This window comes from Polyodon spathula, chromosome 12 (assembly GCF_017654505.1).
Source record: "Polyodon spathula isolate WHYD16114869_AA chromosome 12, ASM1765450v1, whole genome shotgun sequence".
NCBI classification, from domain to species: Eukaryota; Metazoa; Chordata; class Actinopteri; order Acipenseriformes; family Polyodontidae; genus Polyodon; species Polyodon spathula.
In genome coordinates, this window is record NC_054545.1 from 32335876 (window position 1) to 32359858 (window position 23983).

Sequence of the window (23983 nt, forward strand, 5' to 3'; positions counted from 1 at the left end):
CAGGAATATCTGTCAATCTCTGAAAAATACTTCTACATTTTGACAATATGGGCCCTTGTTCCTTCCGGGCAGTTTCTTTTTGGTTACTCTTTGAAGGAAATATTTAGCCAGAGTGTCTTTACACAAAGCGATTCAAAAGAATCACTGAAATGATTTGTAACTTGTTAAAGATAATACCACATAGTAAATCATTTGCTACAGCTTCTGCAGGCTATGTTACTAATCAATTTTATGTCAAAAATAATAACCACCATGATCTCTGAAATACAGTGAAGCACAACCTGAAATATAACAGCATCATGTGGTTTGCCAGCCCTTGCTTCCAGCTGTTAAATCTCAAGAGAATTTAAGGCATCCAAGGCATTTAAATTGTCTGAATATTTTTATTTGTACAGTTTTTTCTGTAAGCAACTTCAGTTTAACGTACTGTATAGTACACATGCCATATAGTAAAGAATACAATATCATACTGTTTCTTAACCCTTTAGGACCACAGCAGGGCATAGTAATTAGGGATCTCTAGGTTGCTATAAGTTTGCAAAGAGAACAGCACGCAGCTGGAAATTATGTTAAGAGATTAATCGTTAAGCCTCATTACACAAACAATGCACATTTGCAAGTCTATTAGTTCAAGGAAAATAAAAATAACAGGATCTGTGGTAAACTGAGGTATAGTCAGAAGATATTTATGAAGCCTGTTCATTCCCGATCTTGTTTCAACATGTTGGTACACACACACTAGATATTCTGTAGTAGTCTTGGCAACACAGAAGATGTAATTTGTACCTATGTTATGTGTCTTTCTTGTTTGGTTTTCAAAGTGATGTCTTGCTATGAGGTTTAAATAGGCAAATACAGTACATGTGTAGGGTTTATGAGAGAATTATGACATAAGGATATCAAATTGATGCATTATAACTCAGTTAAACAATGCCACCTAGTGTTAGTTTGGTAAATTTCTTAAATATTTGGCTAAATTGTTTCCAAAACATGCAATGCATGAATAATTTACTCTATGTTGGATTCAGAAATTATTTTGCTCCTTGCCCAAGGCCTGGGCCTTCTATTGTTGCTTAGTTATGAGGAAGGTCTTAAAGGTATTTAAACTACAGTAAAATATATTTAAAAAGTAAGTAGCTTCAAATGGCATTGAAATTGCCTTTCCCCCCCCAAGTACCAGGACTGAACAGGCCTCCTCATTCAATTCAAATCGTATTACCATGTGACTTTTCAACTATGCTAGTAGGGATGACATAACTTAAAAATGACATTGGGCCATATTCATAAAGCATTTACCTCTGTTAACTGTTAAATTAATAGTTTTTTTTTTTTTTAGCATGGTGGTAGCTCTATGAATATTGACCACTGTCACTTGTTTTGAATGGAATTAGGAAGGCTGATAGTCCCAGCACTTACGGTTCTTCAGGCAAGCTCCAAGCCAGATAATAACTCTATACTGGAACAACAGAGCCCAGAACCACTCAGAAAGGGGAAAAGTATCAAAAGGAAATAAACTGACCCACTCTTTAATATTTTTCTTACATGCAGAATATGTAGATGAACTTTCAAAGATGGGGTGCAGTGAATAGACAATCATGCTCACACATCCAGCGAAGGCAAACCTATTCTTTTGTTACCCCATGGATAGTAAAAATAAAGCAAAACCCTTCATTAACCTTGTAACTATTTGCTACATGATGCTCCCTTTGCTCCATGTTGTTTTTATGATAGAATGAAAGGATATGCTGAGGGCTTACTGCAGGCTTGCTGCTCTTCTACAGGAAATTAACAGAGAATAATAGCCTCCATAGGGCAGGGAGATGAAAAGCTCTGATGACATCATCCCTGCCTCTGTCAGAAAGACAAAGATTCCGCTGAGCAAATCCAGTTTGACAGTGTGTGGCAGCCTCTGGGGAAAATGGCCTCAGTCTGCTGGAAGAAAATGTCACAGTTAATAAATAGAATTTGTATTTTTAGACTAAACTTGTGACATTCTCTCATGCTACAGAAGTATGTGTGTGTGTTAGTGTGTGCTTTGGATCCCCTTTGTAGCCAGAAAGTATAATTTTGTTGAACCTAATCAGAAATCTGTTATGTAACAGTTCAGTTTTTGAGCAAATCAACCTTTCAGTTTAATCTTGGATGTTCTTATTCCGTGATCTATAACAGATTAATTTTAGTCATGTCATGTTCTTTAAAATAACATTTTTTTTAAAGCTGGTAGGCTGCTAGGTAGGTCCCCCTTTTTCTTGTCTTGAAGTTGTTTTTGTTTTGGAGGTGGGGGGATACAACTCTGTAGATAAAAAAAGGGAAACATTGCTACAGTTCTGTGGAGGATTTTATATCAGGAAGTAGCAGAAACCTTTGTAAGATCTGCATAATCTAAATTGAAGTATAGAACCACAAAATCACAGGTAAAAGGATGAGGGTCACTGATAATAGTGCTGGTGACACTACAAGGTAATAACAGATTGTCATTGATTAGCACTCCTTTCTGTATTGTTATGTGTTTATATTCACATACCAGTAAATAAGACAGATATACAGATGTTATACCATCTCATTTGGTATATGAGCCACATAAGTGCATTCCCCTAACATGGGCAGCAGCAATCTGCTGCCTCAGTGATAACAGTCAGACTCAGCTGTGAACACTGTGCAGATAATTTTCAGCTGGACAGCTGAAGGGTAGACAGTACTAAAGCGTGTCTTTGGAAACTATTCATATTGACAGTGTGATATAACTGCTCGTTCTATTTATAGTGCTGACATTCAGAGTTGTATCTCAATTGTACTGTAAATTGTTCAATAGACAAAGATGGAACCGTGAGTTTTGAAAGTGACGTAGCTTGCTTTTCCATGATGAGTATTCAGAACTGAATGCATACTTTTTTTCTCTGTGGCAGGTACCTTGCATGCACTTTTACAGCATACTGATTAAAAGTCATATAAATTGTTGTCTTATAAAACAAAACAGCTGAGAATAGTTAATAGCAGGTATTAAAGTCTATTTAGAACCTGAAACTGCATGGCAAGCACTGGCTGTCTGCTGCAGAGGTAAGGGTTAATTACACAGCAAAGCTCTCAGGTTTGTCCAGTTAAGAAGACTGTGCTCCAGTCACAGTGTATTGTTTTAATGATTAACTATATTTCCTAACTAGAAAATGAATGTTTAATTCAATTTTGAATTAATATAAAATCCAAGCTAATTTTACAACACACATATACTATTATTATTATTATTATTGTAATAATAAATAATAATAATATATATTAATATTATAATAAATCCGATATATTGACTACAAAAGGCCCCCATTTCTAGCATCAAGAATGGTATGCATATGCCACCTGGTGGCAATATAAGAGACATTTCCCAAAACATATTTCTCCTGCAAAAAAACAAAAAAAAAAAAAAAAAACAAAAAAAAACAAACAAAAAAAAAAAAAAACAAAAAAAAAAAAACAGAAAAGGTTCAAAACAGAAAAATATTGAAATTATATTTCAGTCTATTTATTCTCAAATTAGCTTTTAATAGCTATTAATAAACTGAGATGGAAGTTTACTCTGTGCCATGAAATGAACAGGAAATGCCATAACCCAAAGTGTAAGTCCAGAGAGAAAAAAGATCGATCAATACAGCAAAGCTGCTTCTCTTGCAAGCTCCATAGAGAGCAGCTTGCATATCAACAAGAACAAATATGCAGCAAGTGGTATATACAAAAATGACTACAAAAGATTTAGAAGTGAGTAGTTTTTCGAGATTTACGATTATACTGTAAATACAGTATAATCGTAAATCTCGAAAAACTACTCACTTCTAAATCTTTTGTAGTCATTTTTGTATTACTTTAGTATAAATACATATTAATTTGGATTCATATGTTGTTTTTTCTGACTTTATGTGAACGAAAAGGCACACATTTGCCCGTTTTCCCATTGGAAATAGTGATATTTTGAAATATCACTGTCCTGGTCACAAAAGCAAAGTCTGTGGGGAATAATAGCCATTTTCTATACTTTTGAGGCATAAGCAATTAGGAAATAACACTTACTACCCAGGAACAAAAATTGTGTTAGATAATGTATTCTAAATAAGAGAAATACTATATTGGTTTAAATTTATATTTTTAATCTATAATGTTATACTGTTGTACAATGTCTGTATGGTGTAAAAATATAGAATCCCAGGGACATTTTTTAAATGTTGTTTATTGTTTGTATGTTAATTCAATTGTATTTTAGAGATCCCTTTATAATAGTTAATTCAGTCCAGTATGCTGTTGTATGTCAACTGTACAAATAAATATGTTGACTGTTGGAATAGCTGTGCATTCAGAGTGATTTACTATGAAAAGACAAGACTCTCGTTATTGGCACTGAAAATGCGAAAGGGGGAACACTGTGGATTGGAATAATTCACTAGCCTTTTGTGGCTTTCACCTCTGGATTCTGTGGTTTGAATATGGATTATGTCACAAGCAAGTGTGATTTGTGGGCTCATTTTAGCCTCAGTGACCACAATTCCTTTCATTACAGCTGTCAAGACTTCTCAAGAGAGAAGCCCAGGACTAAATGGCAGGAGGTGTTGAGGTCAGGTTTGTGTGCTGTCTTGCCATCTGGTCTTCTGTATAATAATGTAGCTAACACTCTCAGAAACCTGCATTGCTGGGAAGATCAGGCTGTTAAAAGAGTCTAGTGCAGATTATAATTAAATTCCTATGTATTATTGTATTACAGATGTAATTTACTATTTTGAGTGACCTGTCATTCTTGAATATCAGTCATTGCTAGCTTTTCAGGAATCCAGCCCCTGCGTAGCGTTTTTAATTGAGTTCCAGTTCAAAATGTCTCAAACTCCTTAAATAACTGAAAAAAAACAGCTTTCATATGTAATAGTCTATCATTATTATTTATTAGTTAGTCATTTTGCAGACACTTTTATCTAAAGCGACTTACAGAGACTAGGGGTTGAACTATGCATAAAAAATACACTGCTGCTGCAATCACTTTACAGTAGGACCTCAGTTTTACATCAGGACAGCACAAGGAGGTTAAGTGACTTGCTTAGGGTCACACACAGTGAGCCAATGGCTGAGCCAGGATTTGAACTGGAAACCTGGTATCAAGCCTTTTAACCAGAATGATTAGACATTTTGAACCTGGATCCAATGAAACCGCCTTAAGTCCATTGGTCAGACATCAACAAGGTATGAGTGATGGAGGATCAACTGCATCTTGGATGGGAGCTGTAGCTGCAAAGGCCTTTTTATAATTGGTCAGACAGAAGGGTTTAGTGAAGGGGCTCATTGAAGTAAATATTAGGGAGATATAATAATCAGAAGTTAGTGTAACTATCAAAATTTAGATTGTTAATCATTTAATCTGTATAAATAGTGTTTGTGGTCTACACTAGGATGGATGCCTAATACTTTCTTTGCATGTGATTCAACCAGTTGTAAAATGATGTATATATTAATAAACCACTAGGCGGCGTTCACAACATGCCCGATAAAATTGCAATAAACTTTCAATTTCACTGGGAGCAAGACAGATTATAAACCCCCCGGTGGCGCTGGATGCAAAAGCAAAAGCAAAAAAAAAAAAAAAAAAAAAAAAAAAACTGGTAGAGCGTTAGGTTTGCCTGGAGGGAATACGTGAACTGCCTTCACTACCATTCTCTCTGCCTTCCTTTCATCAACTGATAGTTCCCTTCTTTTAGGGTTAGCACTACTGTTTTTCAGACTGCAGGCTCGTTGTTCATTCCCTTGGTTCTGTTTAAAAAAAGCTTAGAGGATACTGCAAAGATTTACATTTTCAGTGAGTATATCTTCCCTTACATGTACCGTTTTTTTCCCCCCATTGTTTTATTTTGGGCGTAGTACGTAGAGTTCTTGAGAAAAACAAAACGATGCTCTTGGATGTTGCTACAAGTTAACTGTTTGTAATATACCACAAAAAAAGAGTCTGTAAATGTATTCGCTTATTACATTTTTAAATATATTTTATAAATTATATATATATATATATATATATATATATATATATATATATATATATATATATATATATATTGCGTTAGTCTTAACTGCGTTCACTTGTGGATTTGTGTTTTAATGTATTACAATATAATACTTAAAACAACTAAGTAATATTAGCAATTTATTACATATATGTTTTTTTAATTTTTGCAGTTTCTATATTGATGTCTATTATGTATTATTCTGTTTTTACGTTTAGATTTAAAATAAACAATTAAAAGAACTTTCTGCAGATTTATGAACGTGACATGATGTAAATTTTGTTAGTAGCGTAATATCCTGTTCATTGCCTGGGCTTTGATAAAGTGCTATATAACCAGAACTTTTTTTTTCTATATTTCTTTATATATATATATATATATATATATATATATGTGTGTGTGTATTGTGTGTGTGTGTGTGTGTGTGTGTGTGTGGCTGATACGTTTGACATCTATACATTTTATGATTCGCTGTGCAAAGTTTTTTTTTTCTTTTTTTAATTTATATGTACTATAAGATTAATTATAGTTACAACTGCCATTGTGCTTATATATTTCTGGGCCGACAGAAGAACATCATTAATATGCATGGTTTGTTGGTGCAAATCCTACAAATAAAACAGCTGCAAAAGTAATCAATGTAAATTAAAGCAAACGGACTACGCGCAGAATCTGATTGCACAATTTACCATCTCTACCATCTGTTTCGTTAGTGATCATTAAAAAAAAAAAAAAAAAAAATTCTTCTCATCAAGGTTGAAGATCGAAACATTTGGGATTTGCTGAAGATGGTGAAACTGGGGAGTAATTTACAAGACAAAAGCACCCAACCGCGTAGTGTGGAGGATGGGTTTCAAAGTGCTCCCCTGATTGCACCCTTGGACGTAAACCATCTGCAGTATCCCGCTCCAGACAAGGTAAACCAGGCCGTGGGGCTTCCTTTGTCATTTACTGGATAATAGAATAGGCATATGCAAATGTGTTAATACAGAGCACATCCTCAAAATGTTTGCACTCCCTTCACTAATCAATAATTCAATGTATTAAACACGACTGTACAGATAATACTTACGAATTGGGCAAGGGGGAAAATACACACTGTATTCACAACTACCACAACGTGTGCTGTATTACTGTTTACAGCATTATTGCTTTTTGTCTGTGGCATGATAAATCAGAACACCACAGAAAGTAAATGCACTGGAAAAAAAAAAAAAAAAAAAAAAAAACAGGAGGGTCTCAGATCCCTAGTGGAGAGCAGTCAGTATCATTGCAGTTTTTCACTTGATTGGCATAACCGGCAACTGGATGTAGCTGGAGGTTGCAGGATTACAAGGCTAACTCCCACCACCACCTCCCTCACCAGAACAACAGAGTACTGTTTTAATGAATGAATTGGACAGATCCAGGTGCAAGTATACCTTTTGGATAAGGTGTACAGTATATTCATTTTATATTCAGTTGTTAGGGGCATGAACCAGAAGCCCATACCAATACCCTATCACTTCTTAAGGATATAACCAAATTACCCCTGCCCATTTTTTATTTGTATTTCTAATAACCTCTCTTCTGTATAGAGCTTGCAGCACTAAATCTGATTAAAAGAGAATTCAAGATAACTCATGAGGGGCTTTATTGTATTTCAGCTCCCTGATCTGTAGTATTATTTGGTATACCAAGCCTACTGAAGCAGATTTTTTGTAGGTATTTCATTGTTGATGTGCAGTGAGAATTCTAGCTATAAATTATTATCTTATCATCTTACCAGTGGTTCAGTCCACTGCTGGGTCTGTTAATGATCTAAAATGCGGTCAGTTTAAATAATCGCCACCCAAAGGTTTGGTATCTTGGTTTTTCACAAACCAATTTTTTGGTTTATATATATGTTGAAATACTAAAGTATCTGTGAGTCATAGAACAGGGAAGAAACTGATTTACTACGGTGTTGAATTTGTTATAGTATAGTCATACAACAGAGAGGATCACCTCGTCGGCTTTCATTTCAATTACTATTAACCCCTGTCACCTGCTTTGTAGATTTGTACAGTGAGGTGTGTTTTATTCAGATTTATTTTGGCTTATTTGTATTGTGTAATGTAGTGTAACATACTTTGCTGTTTAGAAAATTCATGCTGGTGTGTTTCAATGTGACATTTTATTTTTTTAGGTTGTTGTTAAAACAAAAACTGAATATCAGTCTGATCAGAAAAACAAAGGAAAGCTGAAAGTGCCAAAAATTGAGGAATTTACTATTAGCTTCAATGATGGAGTTTCAGAAAGACTGAAGGTAAGGCATTTTTATTACCATAAATTCAGCAAGTATTCCATTTAACTCTACAGTGTTAGTGTTTTATAATATGTATGAAAATAATTTCGTGAAAGTATAAAATACTTTTTGCAATGCCAGTTAAACAATTCTGTATAAACACAAGACTAAGAACTTGGAAATTACTTCTGGCAAATCTTTCTTTGTAATCTGAATGTAAGAAGGAATAGAATAGAATTGTGATCTTTGTGTGAGCTTTTTATATCTGGTAATTAAGCCTGTAAGTCAATTACAAAGAAATATAAAGCTAAACTCACCCATGGCTTTAAAACTAGGATTACATCAAATCTAAAACTATTGGAAGGAAAAAGAAAATGATATAGAAAATGGAAATGAAGAAACACTGTCCTCTTCCTTCAAGACATAAAAGCACACTGCAGAAGATTTTGCACGGTGAAATCATGCAGTGTTATCTGAGAAAGAAGCATCTGCGTTTGTACTACTCGCAATCCAAGTGAATCAAATGCTGGATTGAATGCTTTTCATGACCTGCTGTATTTGGCAAAGTGGTTTTACAGTTTACCATGCTGTTTCCATGCTTGTATACAACCCATGCTATTCTATAGTCAACCTGGGTTTTTGGTGTGTTTTACCCTGGATGTCTGTGTCTAATGCTGCTTTACTTCAATGAGCTTTGCTTTTCAATGGTATACTGCAGTTTATTGAAGACACTGAAAATGACTTCTAGTTCAGATGTTTACTGTTTGTTATCATGGGCTTAGCTTTAAGGATGCTTTGTAGGAGGTGTACCTTCAGGGTAAACAACAACAAAATCTTTCGAGGGCTTTGTAAGTGCAGTTGCTCTTTGCGTTTTTTTAAACGTAATTTTATATAATGTTTTTCTAAAACCTTCTGGAAGAGGTTTTTGGCCAGGGTGCCATGTTAGGAAAGGGAAAGGTACATTGTTGTTATTTTTTACCTCTCAGAATCTTCTCTGCTGTCAGTTCATGCTTGCTGTCCTTCTTCCCGCTCCCATTGTTCAGTCATCAATTAGCCCATAGGCTCCAAAAGGTTTCCAGAGGAGACTGTGCTTGAACCTGAGGATTGAACAAAGAATTATTGTCATGGTGGAGTGCTTTATAATGCACAATTTTACTGTGTTAGCTAAATAAACTCCCATATTGATGAATTGATGTTGAAACCCAGCACTTCAACACAGTGGGGAAATATTGTGGTCCCCTTGTGCATGCCTGTCTATAGGAATAAGCTTTTCCAGATCCAAAATCCTCTGCTTTCAAAACCAGATCACATGCTCTTATTTTCAAAGGTGTGCTAACTAGCATACTAAATAAAAAAGAAGGATTCAATATTAGTGCAGCTGGGAGGGTTCTTTTAATAAAGTTTTATTAACCATGCAGATTGGAGCCTGAAGATAAATGGCATTCAGGTCTATTATTAATATGACAAGAAATTAGGCCAATAGCCGGCTGCTGTCTCGAGGGCAAAACACACTCATCAAGAATTAAATACTGAGATTATAAAGCACGGCTTTTTAACACATAATTGTGAAGAGCGGTATGCTGTAGGTGGGGGTCATCATAAAGCATTATGGAAAAATACATGCCGTTGATGTTGTAGTTTCCCAAAGGAATGTTTGCATTTTTGTACTGGTATGTTGGCTCCTGATATTTTTGCTATTGTGGCATACTACTGTTAAACCTGACAGCCAGCTCACATAGACTATAATGCACTCATAAAATAATAGTAAAATGTAGATGTTTCTGCCTCATTAACTTCCATTATTCAAACATTAGTTCAATGAAAACGGATTTGTTGAATATAGAACTCAATCCTATATTCAGATAATGTGATGGGATTATACATCAGGATTATACATTATTTCTCAGTGGAAGAAAATATTCCTTGTTGTCAGTAACTATTTCGAGCTAACTGGAAGGCACAGAAACAGTGGAAGGTGCTGGGAGCTGCAGGAGTGTGGGGGGGGTGGGGGGGGGGTTTGAACATGAACCATGCAACTGAGCCAGATCTCTGTGGAAAGCTCCATCAGTTTGCCAGGGAAGGGTAGCGCATCCCTCTGTGTTTACGTCTTTATTTGGGATATATATATATTTTTTAATCTTCTTTTGTTTTTGTATATTTAATAGAACTCGGCTCACCTCATCTGCGCTGCAACCTTTTCAACTGTCAGATCAAACTGAAAAGCAGCAAGGATGTGAGACTGGATTTTCAGATCAAAATGCTAAAAGTCAAAAGGGCTATTTGCTAAGCAGTGTGTGCCATAGATTTGTGTTTGCAGACTTTTAATGGAAAGCACATGCTGATTTTTGGCAATAGTTATATTTGGAGATTGAGCTTGCAGACAATTTCTTATAGGAAGAGATACGATGGAATCTTAAATGTCTGTGCACACACAAATCATATTTATAGGATGTTTATAGCGTGAATGGATAGCTGATTTCATGTTTAAATCCCAATTCTTAACATTTCAGTTTTTACAAGCAAAAGCTGATGCTATTAGGAGATACCATTTAGTGGAATAGTGGAAATAACAGCAAACTAAGCTTTAAATTAATATTTCTGCTCTTCTCAAATAATGTAGCATCCTTGCATGCTAGGTGTTAATGATTTTCAAAAGCGTGGCAAGGATAATTTTCAAGTTTTACTCTTCATAATTTGTAATATTTAAGCTACCGTATTATAATTAATTATTGATTTAAAAAAAAGCTGCAGTGACATGAAAATGAGATTTATAGTCCAAAAAGGTTCCTTAGAGCTTAATTAATTAATTGTATAGTAATGTCTGTGTTGCTATTACTTTCTACATCAGTGGTACTTAACAGTGGTCCTCAAGATCTAATCCAGTCCAGTTTTTTACTCCAAGCAGGTTCTAATGTAGTTAACTGAAGCTGCTAAGAGGCAATTAACTAAAATTAGGACCTGGCTGGAATAAAGACCAGGATTGGAATCACTCTCGACGGCCAGAGTTGAGTACCACTGGTCTACATTTTGGGTGAATGACAAGGGAATTTATAAAAAGACCAAAATAACCTTATGTTTTTATTTTCTAGTAGAAAATGATTGCGATATTTATAAAGTAACTCTTCAGTTGAGTAAAATATAGATTATACTAAACAATAACTTAATGAAAAGCATAGTACGTGTAGATAATGTGTTTGTTTGGCTTGTGTGGATAAATTTATGTATTTTGAGTGTGGCTGCAGCGTAACTGATTAATTGAGAGTCAGTGAAGCCCAGCCACATGCTTTAAAAGAAAAGCCAACTCCTTTGTTTAAGGAGAGATTAGTTTAGGCAGAAGAGAGTGAACAGCAGGTTGTGCTCCCTGCCTGTGTGCCGTAAGAGTCTATTGCTGGTCAGCCTTGACTGCAATGCCACTATGCCTCAGCTCCTTTAATACGTATAAATCCTGTGTCAGCTGTGATAAGTCTGGGTGTTTTCTTCATGAGAGTCGTGGTTCTGAATGATTCATCTTTATTGCTTTGCATTTGGTACAACCCACCTCTAAGCCACCCACTAAAAATGCTAATCAATGGTTCTGGGTAATGGAGCTTAGCATATATGGCTAGATCGATATATATATATATATATATATATATATATATATATATATATATTTGATATATATATATATATATATATATTATATATATATATATACACACATCTCTGGAAAAAATTGAGACCTCTGCAAAATTATCAGTTTCTCTGGTTTTACTATTTATAGGTATGTGTTTGGGTAAAATTAACATTTTTGTTTTATTCTATAAACTACTGATAACATTTCTCCCAAATTCCAAATAAAAATATTGTCATTTAGAACATTTATTTGCAGAAAATGACAACTGGTCAAAATAACAAAAAAGATGCAGTGTTGTCAGACCTTGAATAAAATAAATTCATATTCATTTTTAAACAACACAATACTAATGTTTTAACTTAGGAAGAGTTCAGAAATCAATATTTGGTGGAATAACCCTGATTTTCAATCACAGCTTTCATGCGTCTTGGCATGCTCTCCACCAGTCTTTCACACTGATGTTGGGTGACTTTAAGCCACTCCTGGTGCAAAAATTCAAGCAGCTTGGCTTTGTTTGATGGCTTGTGACCATCCATCTTCCTCTTGATCACATTCCAGAGGTTTTCAATGGGGTTCCGGTCTGGAGATTGGGCTGGCCATGACAGGGTCCATCCAGGCTCCATCCACACCTTGATTGACCTGGCTGTGTGGCATGGAGCATTGTCTTGCTGGAAAAACCAATACTCAGAGTTGGGGAGCATTGTCAGAGCAGAAGGAAGCAAGTTTTCTTCCAGGACAACCTTGCAACCTTGACACATGAAAGCTGTGCTTGAAAATCAGGGTTATTCCACCAAATATAAATTTCTGAACTCTTCCTAAGTTAAAACATTAGTATTGTGTTGTTTAAAAATGAATCTGAACTTATTTTCTTTGCATTATTCGAGATCTGACAACACAGCATCTTTTTTGTTATTTTGACCAGTTGTCCTTTTCTGCAAATAAATGCTCTAAATGACAACATTTTTATTTGGAATTTGGGAGAAATGTTGTCGGTAGTTTATAGAATAAAACAAAAATGTTCATTTTACCCAAACACATACCTATAAATAGTAAAACCAGAGAAACTGATAATTTTGCAGTGGTCTCTTAATGTTTTCCAGAGCTATATATATATATACATATTATACACCACAGAACACAGTCAGTTGTCAAATATCCCCAGGGCCTAACTCCTCAAAGAGTCTGAAGAAAATGGTACACCCACAAATCATGTTATAAAAGGAGCTACATCAGTTTGTATCTTGGTGCGGGAGTATGAAAAAAATGGTAAAGGGGCGGCTAAATCTCTCTCGAAACCACCGTCACGGTTGAATGGATAGACGGGTATTTAAGGATATAAAAAGGCAACTAGCTGCTATCTTTAGCTGACGTTGACGTGTATTTGTGGGTCCACAATGATTTCCGGACAGAGAATAGTTCCTGAAAATGAAAGTTAATGGTTGAATGGTTAGATAGAGAGCTTTAGGTTGATAAAATTGGGAACACCTGGTTGACCTACATGTACATTTTATATACTGAAAATGCAACTTCAGGTTGCCAGCAGGATCCTGTTTCCTCTCAGTTTCCAGGCCCTCACGGATCGAGTGGTTTTCCAATAGCAAGATACCAGAGCCGACCCATACTGTGAAACTCCAGCCTTGTAACATATCTGAATGGACTCATCTCAGGTTCGGCTGCCAGAGCGGATTGAAGCGTTAATATTAGAAGTTAATATTAGAAAAGATAACCATGTAATAGACCTAGTATTTGCAGTGGCTCTCAAAAGTATTCACCCCCCTTGGATTTTTCCACATTTTATTGTGTTACAACATGGAATCAAAATGGATTTAATGAGGAGTTTTTGCCACTGAAAAAAAAAGGCCATAATGTCAAAGTGAAAAATAAAATCGACAAATTGTTCTAAATTAATTACAAATAGAAAACAGAAAATAATTGATTGCGTAAGTATTCACCCCCTTTGCTATGACACACCTAAATAAGTTATGGTGCAACCAACTGTCTTTAGAAGGAACATAATTATTTGAATGGAGTCCACCTGTATACAGTTAAGGTGTTTCACATGATTTCAGGTTAAATAGACCTGTCTCTCTGTCACAGTTGGTTAGTACATTTCCTAACAAAAACTGCATTATGATGAGAAAGGAACATTCAAAGCAAATTCAGAATAAGGTTCTTCAAAAAGCAGGGGTAGGGTATAAAGACATTTCCAAGGCATTAGATATCCCCCAGAGCACAGTAAAGTCCACTATTAAGAAATGGAGAGAATAAGGTACAACTGTGAATCTGTCTAGAACTGGCCGTCCTCAAAAACTGAGTATCCGTTGATAAGGGCACTAGTCACGGCGGCCACCAACTCTAAAGGAGTTACAGTCTTCCACGGCTGAGCTGCGAGACACAAAACTGGCCTTTATGGGAGAGTGGCAAAAAGAAAGCCATTGTTGAAAAAAACATCAAATCTTGGCTAATGTTTGCCAGAAGGCATGTGGGAGACTGAGACCAAGTGGAAGAAGATTCTATGGTCTGATGAGACCAAAATAGAGCTTTTTGGCCTCAACGCTAAGCGCTATGTTTGGAGCAAGCCTAACACCGCACATCATCCTGAGAACACTATCCCTGTCGTGAAGTATGGTCATTAATTTAGAACAATTTGTAGATTTTATTTTTCACTTTGACAGTATGGACTTTTTTTGTGTTTATCAGTGGCAAAAACTCCTAATTAAAACCATTGCGATTCCATGTTGTAACACAATAAAATGTGGAAAAGTCCAAGGGGGCGTGAATACTTTTGAGAGGCACTGCATTTAGTTATAAAATGATTGCTCCATAAGATGTCTGTGCTATAAAGTAATGCAGCTTTTATTCAGTTCAGATACTGTATCAAAAGGGAGAGACAGAAACAGAAGTCAGACTGATAAGTTGTTTATTGTTTGAATAAAACTGGTACTGTATTTACTGTAGACATATTGCATGAATCACTAGTATAAGGAATTGGGGGACATGCTGTAGGAGCGTTATATCCGAGGTGCGTTATAACCGAGAGCCTTCTAGCGAGGGAGCACTGTATAGATATTAGTGCTAGCACAATTGATCGATGCATAAAAAGTAAATAAAAATAGAACTATTAAACCACATGTTTCATTTTATAAGGATTATATTAAATTATGTACACGTGTAATACAGTCCCCCGTCTTTGTTTTTTAGTTATTAGGTACCCCCCCCCCCCCCCCCCCCCCCCCCACACACACACACACACACACACCCACACACACACACCCCCCCCACACACACACACACACACACACACACACACACACACACATTTTCAGTACTTTTCCTCAATAAAAAAATTGATAAATCTATGATAACTTTTTTTTTTTTTTTTTATTAAATTAATGCTTATTTCTATTTTTGCAGTCTGTTACATTTAATTTAATCGACTCTCTGCACATTGCTTATGCATGACTTCTCTCAGCTCGGCTTGCCTTTCTCTAGTGTAAAAGCAACTCAAGCTGACCGAACCAGGCTGGTTTGACTCGGCACCGGCTCGGCTCGGCTCGGCTCGGCTCGGGTGTGCAGGTGGAAAAGGGGTAACAGTGTACCCAGACCTGAATCAAATCAATGTTTGTGGCTATAGTGACGTCATAATATTGGTTTAATTCAGGCCCCAGTGTCTAGCCTACACTCTCCTCATTGTTGGCCTGCTGGAACAACTGTAAACCACTGCTTTCCTCAGGGAGCTGTAAAAGCATTAATTGTTTCTTCTTCTTCTCCAAATCATTAAGATGACTGCTTTAAGAAAAAAGGAACAAAAAGGATCCCCTTTGTGTGAAAGGTCTCCAGCACACAAGAGGAATAGGCTTTTAGTAAAGAATGCAAAGTATTTCAGCTGCTGTGCTAAAAGGGTAAACTGCAATATCTGAAAATATATTGCTGTCGTTTTTTTTTTGTTCATTTAAAAGCAACAAAGCTGTGTTTTTTCTTTTTGCTGTGCAAGGTATGGAAGAATGTTTATTGTTGTGTATCTCGGAAAAAAGCAAGGGCGAAATGAAAGAAAAAAAAAAACATTATAAAACCATCTGTTCAGTCAAGCACTTTCCACTTTATAAATTATTTTTAAACATCTAAAAAAATAATAATTTTTCGAAAATTCTGCAAAGCGGAGGTTCAAGCAGGGAAAACACTATTAAAGTGGATTAAAATAAAAACAAACATATTAGGCACTTCCATTACCAGACCTTCATCGGTCAAATATCTAGTATCTCATTCGTCATTCGTCATTAACAACACATCCAATGATCAGCTACAAAGAGCTTACATCTTACCTCTTGTCCCTGTTGTGTGTCAGAGTTTGCTTTCTCTTCCCCAGCCTCCTCCTGTTTTACAGCTTTGTCTAACGGGGGAGGGCAGCTATCCTGGCCTCTGTTCATGGCTTCCCTACAGTCAGCTTCTCCATTATCAGCAAACTAAATTATGGGCAGGGGTTACCTCGAAAGGTGAGGCCAATGGCCAAAGTTCTAATGAAAATATGTATAATGTAGTATTGTCTTGTATAAGCTGTAATAAATATTGTACTCTCTATCGCATGAGTTTTCCTGACTGAACCTTTGTGCTGTAATAACAAATCACGGAATGTTATTGAGCCAAGCAATATTTAAAAGAATAGGTAGTATAGGTAATAATGTTGTTGATACAGTTTTGTAGCATTATCAATTTTATTTTACTTTCACAAAAATGGTGCAAATTGCATTTTGGTGTAAAGACTTAAATATCTGAAAGTGACAAACTGTAAATTTGAATCTGGAACACAAGCAAGGATTTGGAAAATAAACTATATTTTTTATTTCAAGTTAAATTACTGTAGATTATTGCCATACTTTATGTACCCAACACTACACTAAGCAGTGTCTGCATCTTTCAATGCATTTTTAAAAATGGACAGGTAAAACTGTAACTGTCAAACCCAAACCTATGACATTTACAGTTGAAACAATGTAAGCGAGTTGTAGTTGAAATTGTGATGTAAAAGCCAGTGTTTAAAATTCTTCAAATTCTGTAGGTTTTTCTTTCTGTTAATGTTAGACCTTATTACCATAAGTCTTTTATCTTCTCGGTAATTAGATGCCTGAATCTGTCCCCACAGTTTCACGAAGATCAGACTCATGGATTCTTAATTATAAGTGAAAATTTATTTTGCACATGCTTAGTTTGTGATTTCCAGATAAGCATGGCCTAATTAGGTCGATTTAGCATAATTTGAAAATACAGATGCCATAATACATATTCAAGTTTAATATTACATGTAGCAACAGGCTTTTCGTAGTAGAATCTATTAGATTTTTTAAAAATATACATAACATGCATGTGACGTTTTCATTTTCAGTGGCTTGCTAGGTTACCTCTCATCACCCAGTAATAAAATTAATCTCAGTACATTGTGTTTGCTGTATGCTAGTAATGCTAAGGCTTAACAATCACAGAACACATTTGAATTTCAACAGCTGTCTGTTACCAGTGAAATAGGTAATTTAATTAATTCTTCCATTGCCATGTGAAGCGTTTTGCAACATGCCCCTTGGTGTAAAACACAATGGCAACTTATTAAGAATAAAGGACAGATTTGGCTTGAGAAAGCCTTTTTTTTAATTAACCTACCTTTCATTTCTGGGCTAGATTTGTACTATATTAGCATAACTCATTAAGATTTGATCTTACGGTATGCATGGAATTTGCGCCTTAAACTGTATTACATAAAAAAAGGAAAATGGTAACAGGGTGCTGCTTAAAGTATTTCTCTTTGTATCCTTGGAGCACCCACTTAGAAATCATTTACTTAGACGCATACTGTTTTTGAATTTTGAACAGAACTCCTAGTATCAACCCAGTGAGCAAAAAACAGATCAGCTGTACGTATGACCTGTGGTTCAAAAAGGGGTGCTGGGAAGAAGACAAGTCTCGGGTCAAAAAACCTCAGCAAACATATGGAGGATCCCCCCCCCCCCTTCATATGCATATGTGCTCATTAATAAAGTTACCTATTCTTTGTGCAATTTATAAATGGTTTATAGTCTAATAAATTCATTTGATTTATATATATAAGGAAGGAGAAACGCATGTATCATCAGCATGAAGTGACAATTCAAATCACTGATGTTACTCATAGCAGACACAGCAATTGGTAGTTATTAAAGTAGTTATTGCTAGTGATCACACATCATGTACTACAGTCAATGAATGTACTTGCAGTACTCAGAATGTATGGTTTGCGTACATAAAAACTTTCAGCAAGACCTAGCACTAAATCAAACAGTATTGTACATTCAGTTATGGCCAAAAGTTTTGCATCACCCTATGGAATTGAAAAAATGTTGCTTTATAAAGTTGTGTAACACCTGCTCAATAATGTTACGTTAACATATTGAATTATGTACCGCTTTGTCGTTTTCTAGATAAGTAACAAAAAACTCACAAAAAGTGCAAAATGTGACATTTCGAAATCTAACCTGAAATGTTGTACTACTATTATGGCTTCCTGTAGACATGTGTGATATAATTTTGTAGTTTCTTTGATTACTGTTCATGATTTTAAATAAAAGATCTAAATGATGTTCATAATTATGTCTCAATCGCCAAGTTCTAGGTAATGCAGAAGCTGTAGATTGCAAAGAGATTTTATTAGAAACTGATGATATGTGTTTGTTATTAGACTCTGGCAAGTCAAAGAAGGGATGTTTATCATATTATTCTAATAAAACAGTTAACCCTGCAGTTATAAATAATATGTACAAGATCAGCTCTTGTCAATTCTCCCTTTCTTGTTATTGCTCCCCTCACCAATTTTAAACAAAATGTGATTAATGTCCAGACCAATTAAATCACAACAGAGATTTCCAATGAAGATGGCATAATGTACTACAGTACATTAGATTTGCTGTTCTCTTGGGTATTCAGCGTTATTAAATATGAATTATGCTCCTAATCTCATGTGATGTTGAGACACACAGACTAAACAGTACGCAGATGCCCTGACAGATGCTTGCTGCCAGTACCCCAACTGGAAAAACAACAACTAGCTAGCTTCTGTACACATAACAGACTCAAACCACCATGGAGAAAATAAAAAGAGAAAAGGGGTGGCGTGGAGTTGTCTGTTCTCTTTCTGTGTGTGCAGTATAGGTCTCTGAGAGAGAAAAGGAAGAAAGGGCATCTTCAAATAATGCGTAAATTCTGGTTGTCACAGATTTCATTTGCGTGCACGCGATGAGCTGTATGAAAATAAATACATGTTTCATAGTACTGGGTCTGGAGCGTTATTCTGAGAGCACAAGTAGTTTTCCGAAATTGAATACAATTAAAATGACACACACAATAAGTTGTGAAATCAAAAAATCAATCAATCAATATAGGTTTACAACCATATTGCCATTGAAATGTCTCGGCATCTAAGAATTGTTTCTGATGAACAACACCTATATTTAATGTGATTTAATGGTGAAAGCTTTGGGGAAACCTGGATGTTAAAATATGGGACTCTGGGTCACTTAAAACACTCCACATGCACAGAGAGCTCTTAAAAGCGTGGTGTGAATTCAGAATACTCATTCTAATGAGAACAATAATATCCCTAATCTGAACTTGAATCCTGACCTGAAACAAGTATTTCAACATGGGAAGACCTGTCTAAGCATCCCCTTAATACATGCTTACAAACAATATCTCTGAATAGTAAGCCAAGACCAAGCAGGTATTTTTGAAACAGCTTGTGTTTTGTAACCAAGTTCTTCCCAACAGATTTAATTGGTCAATTGCGCTTCAAATTAAGGCATGTAGGTGAAGGTAATTTGAATAAAAGAATGTCATTAAAGATGATACTGCTCTACTTATCTTCTTAATCTGATGGAAGCAGTCTGATGGTTTAATGGTGCGTGTTAACAAATACTGCTGATTTTTACCTTTTGGGGTAGTGGATTGCTTTGTATATAATTAATAAGGACTTAATTGTATGCCTGGAATTTTAAATTTGAGAAGTGTTTTTAAATCCAATTTAGAACCTCAAATGTGTTTAAACACCAGCAGAACAGCCAGAGAAGTGAGAGTAGGGTATGTGAATTTGAAACAGATCATTATTTTTTAAGCTGATCTTCTACATTTTGCAGAGACCATCTGTTGCTAAAACAGCTTTTCACTGAGATATAAAAAGGGAAAGACATTATGCAATAACTAAGGGCAAAAGTAGCTTTTAATTTTTTGCTGTCAGGTGGCGAACTCAACTTTCAATAACAAGACAAACAGTTGCAAAAGTTGTTCTAAATCAAATAATAATAAGTGTCAGATCCCCAAAACATTGAACTTCTAATACACTAAATTGAGAGAACTAGAAATAAGCAAGGTACATTTGGTGGCTGCATACAGTTTTTGTAACATCATTTGGTAAATATTTATGCCAGGTATTTACAACACCAATACTGTTTTTAATTATCACACATGTATATGTTGTCACCTTAAATCTAACTGCTCCGTTGCAGCATTCAATGACACCACATACTTTTTGGTGAGTACAGCAATGACACAGTACAAAAGTAAAAAGAGCAAGACAAAGGGGTCTCTTGGTCATTTTGATCAAAATTTATTGCACAGGGATACCATGTTCTCTGTAGTTGATCTAGTGTGCTAGAAATGTACCTAAAATTGATCAGACTGTTACCACTGGTTGTCCCAATTTGCTTTCACCCAATTTATATGTTTTTCCCATGAAAAAGGGATGTTTCTTATCCCTAAAATGTTTTTTGCTAATACTGTACCATGACATGCTTTTCTCGGGCGCTTCCCTGCTGTTTCTAGATTCAAGGAAAATAACGGATTAGAACAGCTCTGACGTGCTGATTTGTGTTCTCTATTGGAAACCACACATCAGCAGCAAAAGATTTCCCTCTCCTTTTCCTTTAGAGAGCGCTTTAATATTTATGCACCAAGCTTGTGTTTACTGAATGGAGAAAACAAACTTTGACAGTAATGGCAGCCTTTGATTTAAGCAAAAGTCTGGGACATGTAATTGCTTTCATCTTTTGGGACTTTTTGTTTTATAGACTTTAAACTTTGCAGGTATACACTAAACCACTGGGGATTATTATTATTTTTTTTTTTTTTAGGTGTCCTCGATCTCTTATACAAAATATCTGCCTGTCAACAACTTGCACGCTTTGCTTGTGGTACCACTTTCTCTGAAACAGCTGAATGGGTCATCAGCCCTGATAAAGATATCTGCGGATTAGATTTAGTTGGGACTCAAATGCTGACAACCTGGTTATTTACTTTTAGAAAAAAAATCTTGCAAACCTCTACAAATCGGTACCAGCTTTTTAAAATGTATTTTTTAATCTAGTCGATAGTTATATCATGTGAAGAAATGCTCATTAATCTGCTGCAAGCTGCACTTTCTTCCCGACAGAGACATCATGGAGGCAGTGGAGGTTGTTAAGTTTTGTATAGTAGGTTACCTTACTGAACTATTAAAGCTTCTTTTGTATACATGAATGATAGTATATTTGACCATGCTCGTCTTCCTGATGGTGATAACTTCCCAATGATTCTTATATATATATATATATATATATATATATATATATATATATATATATATATATATATATATATTAACAGTATGTGTATTAGGTCTGGAGCATTGGAGGTAGGGTACAACATATATATATATTATGACAGCGAAGGTACACAGTGGTTGCTTCAATTTTGTTCACATAAGGAATGTTTCTGTATCTTGCTAATTTGTGCATGTTGTGAGAAGAATTGACAAGAGTGCAGATGTTACCTGACAGTTTCAAAGACAGGTGTAGAATGCATTCTGTGGAAACAGATCCATGTCCGTGAAGTATGAGTGTTTGTAACATCTGTAATGAAGAACAATCAAACAGGGCTTGGCTCAAACACTTGCACCCAATATACTTAATGATAGATGAACCCACCTTCTTGTATTCGTGATATGTTAACTTATTCCTTTTTGTCACCTGCAGGTTACTATCCTTATTTTCCTGGCTCTTGCATTCCTTGCATGTATAGTGTTCCTGGTGGTATACAAGGCATTCACCTATGATCACAGCTGCCCTGATGGATTTGTGTACAAGGTAAGTGGCCAATCAAATCTGAAAGAATTACAGTAGTGTATATTGATGGGTTGCCCTTTATTTTAAGGGCCTTTTTTGTTTTTTAACTGTTATCAAACAGCTAGTAAATATGTTAATGTACATTATTTATTTTCTGTTAACTGTTAGTTAATAATATATAATAGACCAGCTAAAACTGCAAATACCACAGTCCTATGGATGATCAGTCAAACACCACAGCCCTGTGGATGATCAATCAAACACCACAGCCTTGTGGATGATCAGTCAAACACCACAGCCCTGTGGATGATCAATCAAACACCACAGCCTTGTGGTTGATAAATACCCAGTCGATTATATGCTTGAAATCAGTTCAAATTGTTAATGTAGTAATATTTAACAAATTAAGGTTTTTATTAACCCTAAACCTAACTTTAACCTTGACCGTAACCCTAACCTTAAACCTAACCCTTAGCTAAAAATTAACAATGTGTGTTAACAGTTAATAAACTACAAGAACACCCCTTAAAATAAATCATGGCCTACACTAAAGAAGACAAATATCTGTGGTTCTAGTTATAAACGGTCCTATTTAAGTAGTCTAATGTTCTGTTATTGTGAGTGTTTTTTATTTTTTATTTTATTTTTAACAGTATGTGTATGTAGTATGGAAGGCATTGGAGGTAGGGTACAACATATTGGGAAAACACATCTGCATTCAAAATTACACAGCCTGCATTTCACTCTTCCTTTTCTCTCTGTTTCCGCAGCACAAACGCTGTATCCCAGCCTCACTTGAAGCTTATTATTCAGCTCAGGACACTAGTTCACGGAGCCGGTTCTACACAGTCATCAGCCACTACAGCATGGCGAAGCAGAGCACCTCCCGCTCAGTCTCTCCTTGGCTTCCTGCAGGGTCAGTAGACCACGAAGGCAAGGCACCCAACACAGAGGGCCACTGAATGACACAAACACGTATTTTTAAAACATGCTTCTCGTTTTAAATTCACACTGCTCTAGCAGCAAAGAGGATGACCTGTAATCATCTGACATTTTGTTTTTCAGTTCCTTGTTATTGCTGTTTTGTATTTGATATGAACAAGCATTTGTACAAAGGCATGATCAGTGTTGGTGAAATTCATGTTGTGAAATCATTTTGAATACAATTTAGAATCGGCCAGTTCTAACTTACTCATTGTTAGATGTTTCTACTGTACAAGAAAGGCAGAGTGCATATTGGATACAGAACACAGATCACAGTGTATAAAATCTTTCCTGCTAGTAATCCATTTATAAAATGTGTCATCAGGAAAAAAAAATGGTTTCAGGATCGTTTACTGTTATTTTTTTTACAGATATGCAAGGAAAACATCTTAAGCTGTTATATACACCTAAAACAAGTGCCATACAAAAAGTAACTCCCAAATTTGAGAAATTTCAGAAGTGGGGATTTAAAAAGTTTTTTACATATTGTGAATCTGGATTGTCCCTACTACAGATTTCCAGTTTGATCCAAGTTGTATATAACTTGTTTTATAGATAAACCATAAATACATTGACACCAGAGGTTCATCCGTCCCAGATCTGTTACAGTATCTCATTTTTTATGCAGTATGATTTTCTTTTATTGGAATATACATGGTCAGCTAAAAGCAGCTTATTTGTTGCTAAAAAAATCACTATTTATGTTGTGTATTTCAGAAACACCTCTTATTTAGACTATTGTGCAACCGAACTGTTTGTTAAGTGCAAAATCTATGATATTTAAGGTGAAGCCATAGATGTTCTATAACGTTTACATGCTAATTTATTGTTTTTTTTTGTTTTTTCATCCATTGTAAAAAATATATGCTTTTTAAATCTTTGTGGTGTAATTTTGTTAAAATCTAGCAAAGCCTGAATTTTTTTTGAGTGCGCTTCCTTTAGTTTGACAAAACTAAAATAAAGCAAGATGTGTCTGACA

The 23983-nt window shown here is 35.5% G+C and overlaps 1 protein-coding gene across 1 annotated transcript; it reads left to right on the forward strand.

Annotated features, from left to right (window-relative positions):
• The first annotated feature begins 5646 nt into the window (after positions 1-5646).
• On the forward strand, positions 5647-23983 carry LOC121323958 (neuronal vesicle trafficking-associated protein 2-like). Its single transcript, XM_041265305.1, has 5 exons — positions 5647-5821; positions 6779-6940; positions 8191-8310; positions 21931-22041; positions 22791-23983. Exons 2-5 carry the CDS (start codon positions 6812-6814, stop codon positions 22980-22982), a joined length of 552 nt encoding a protein of 183 aa, XP_041121239.1. The 5' UTR covers positions 5647-5821; positions 6779-6811; the 3' UTR covers positions 22983-23983.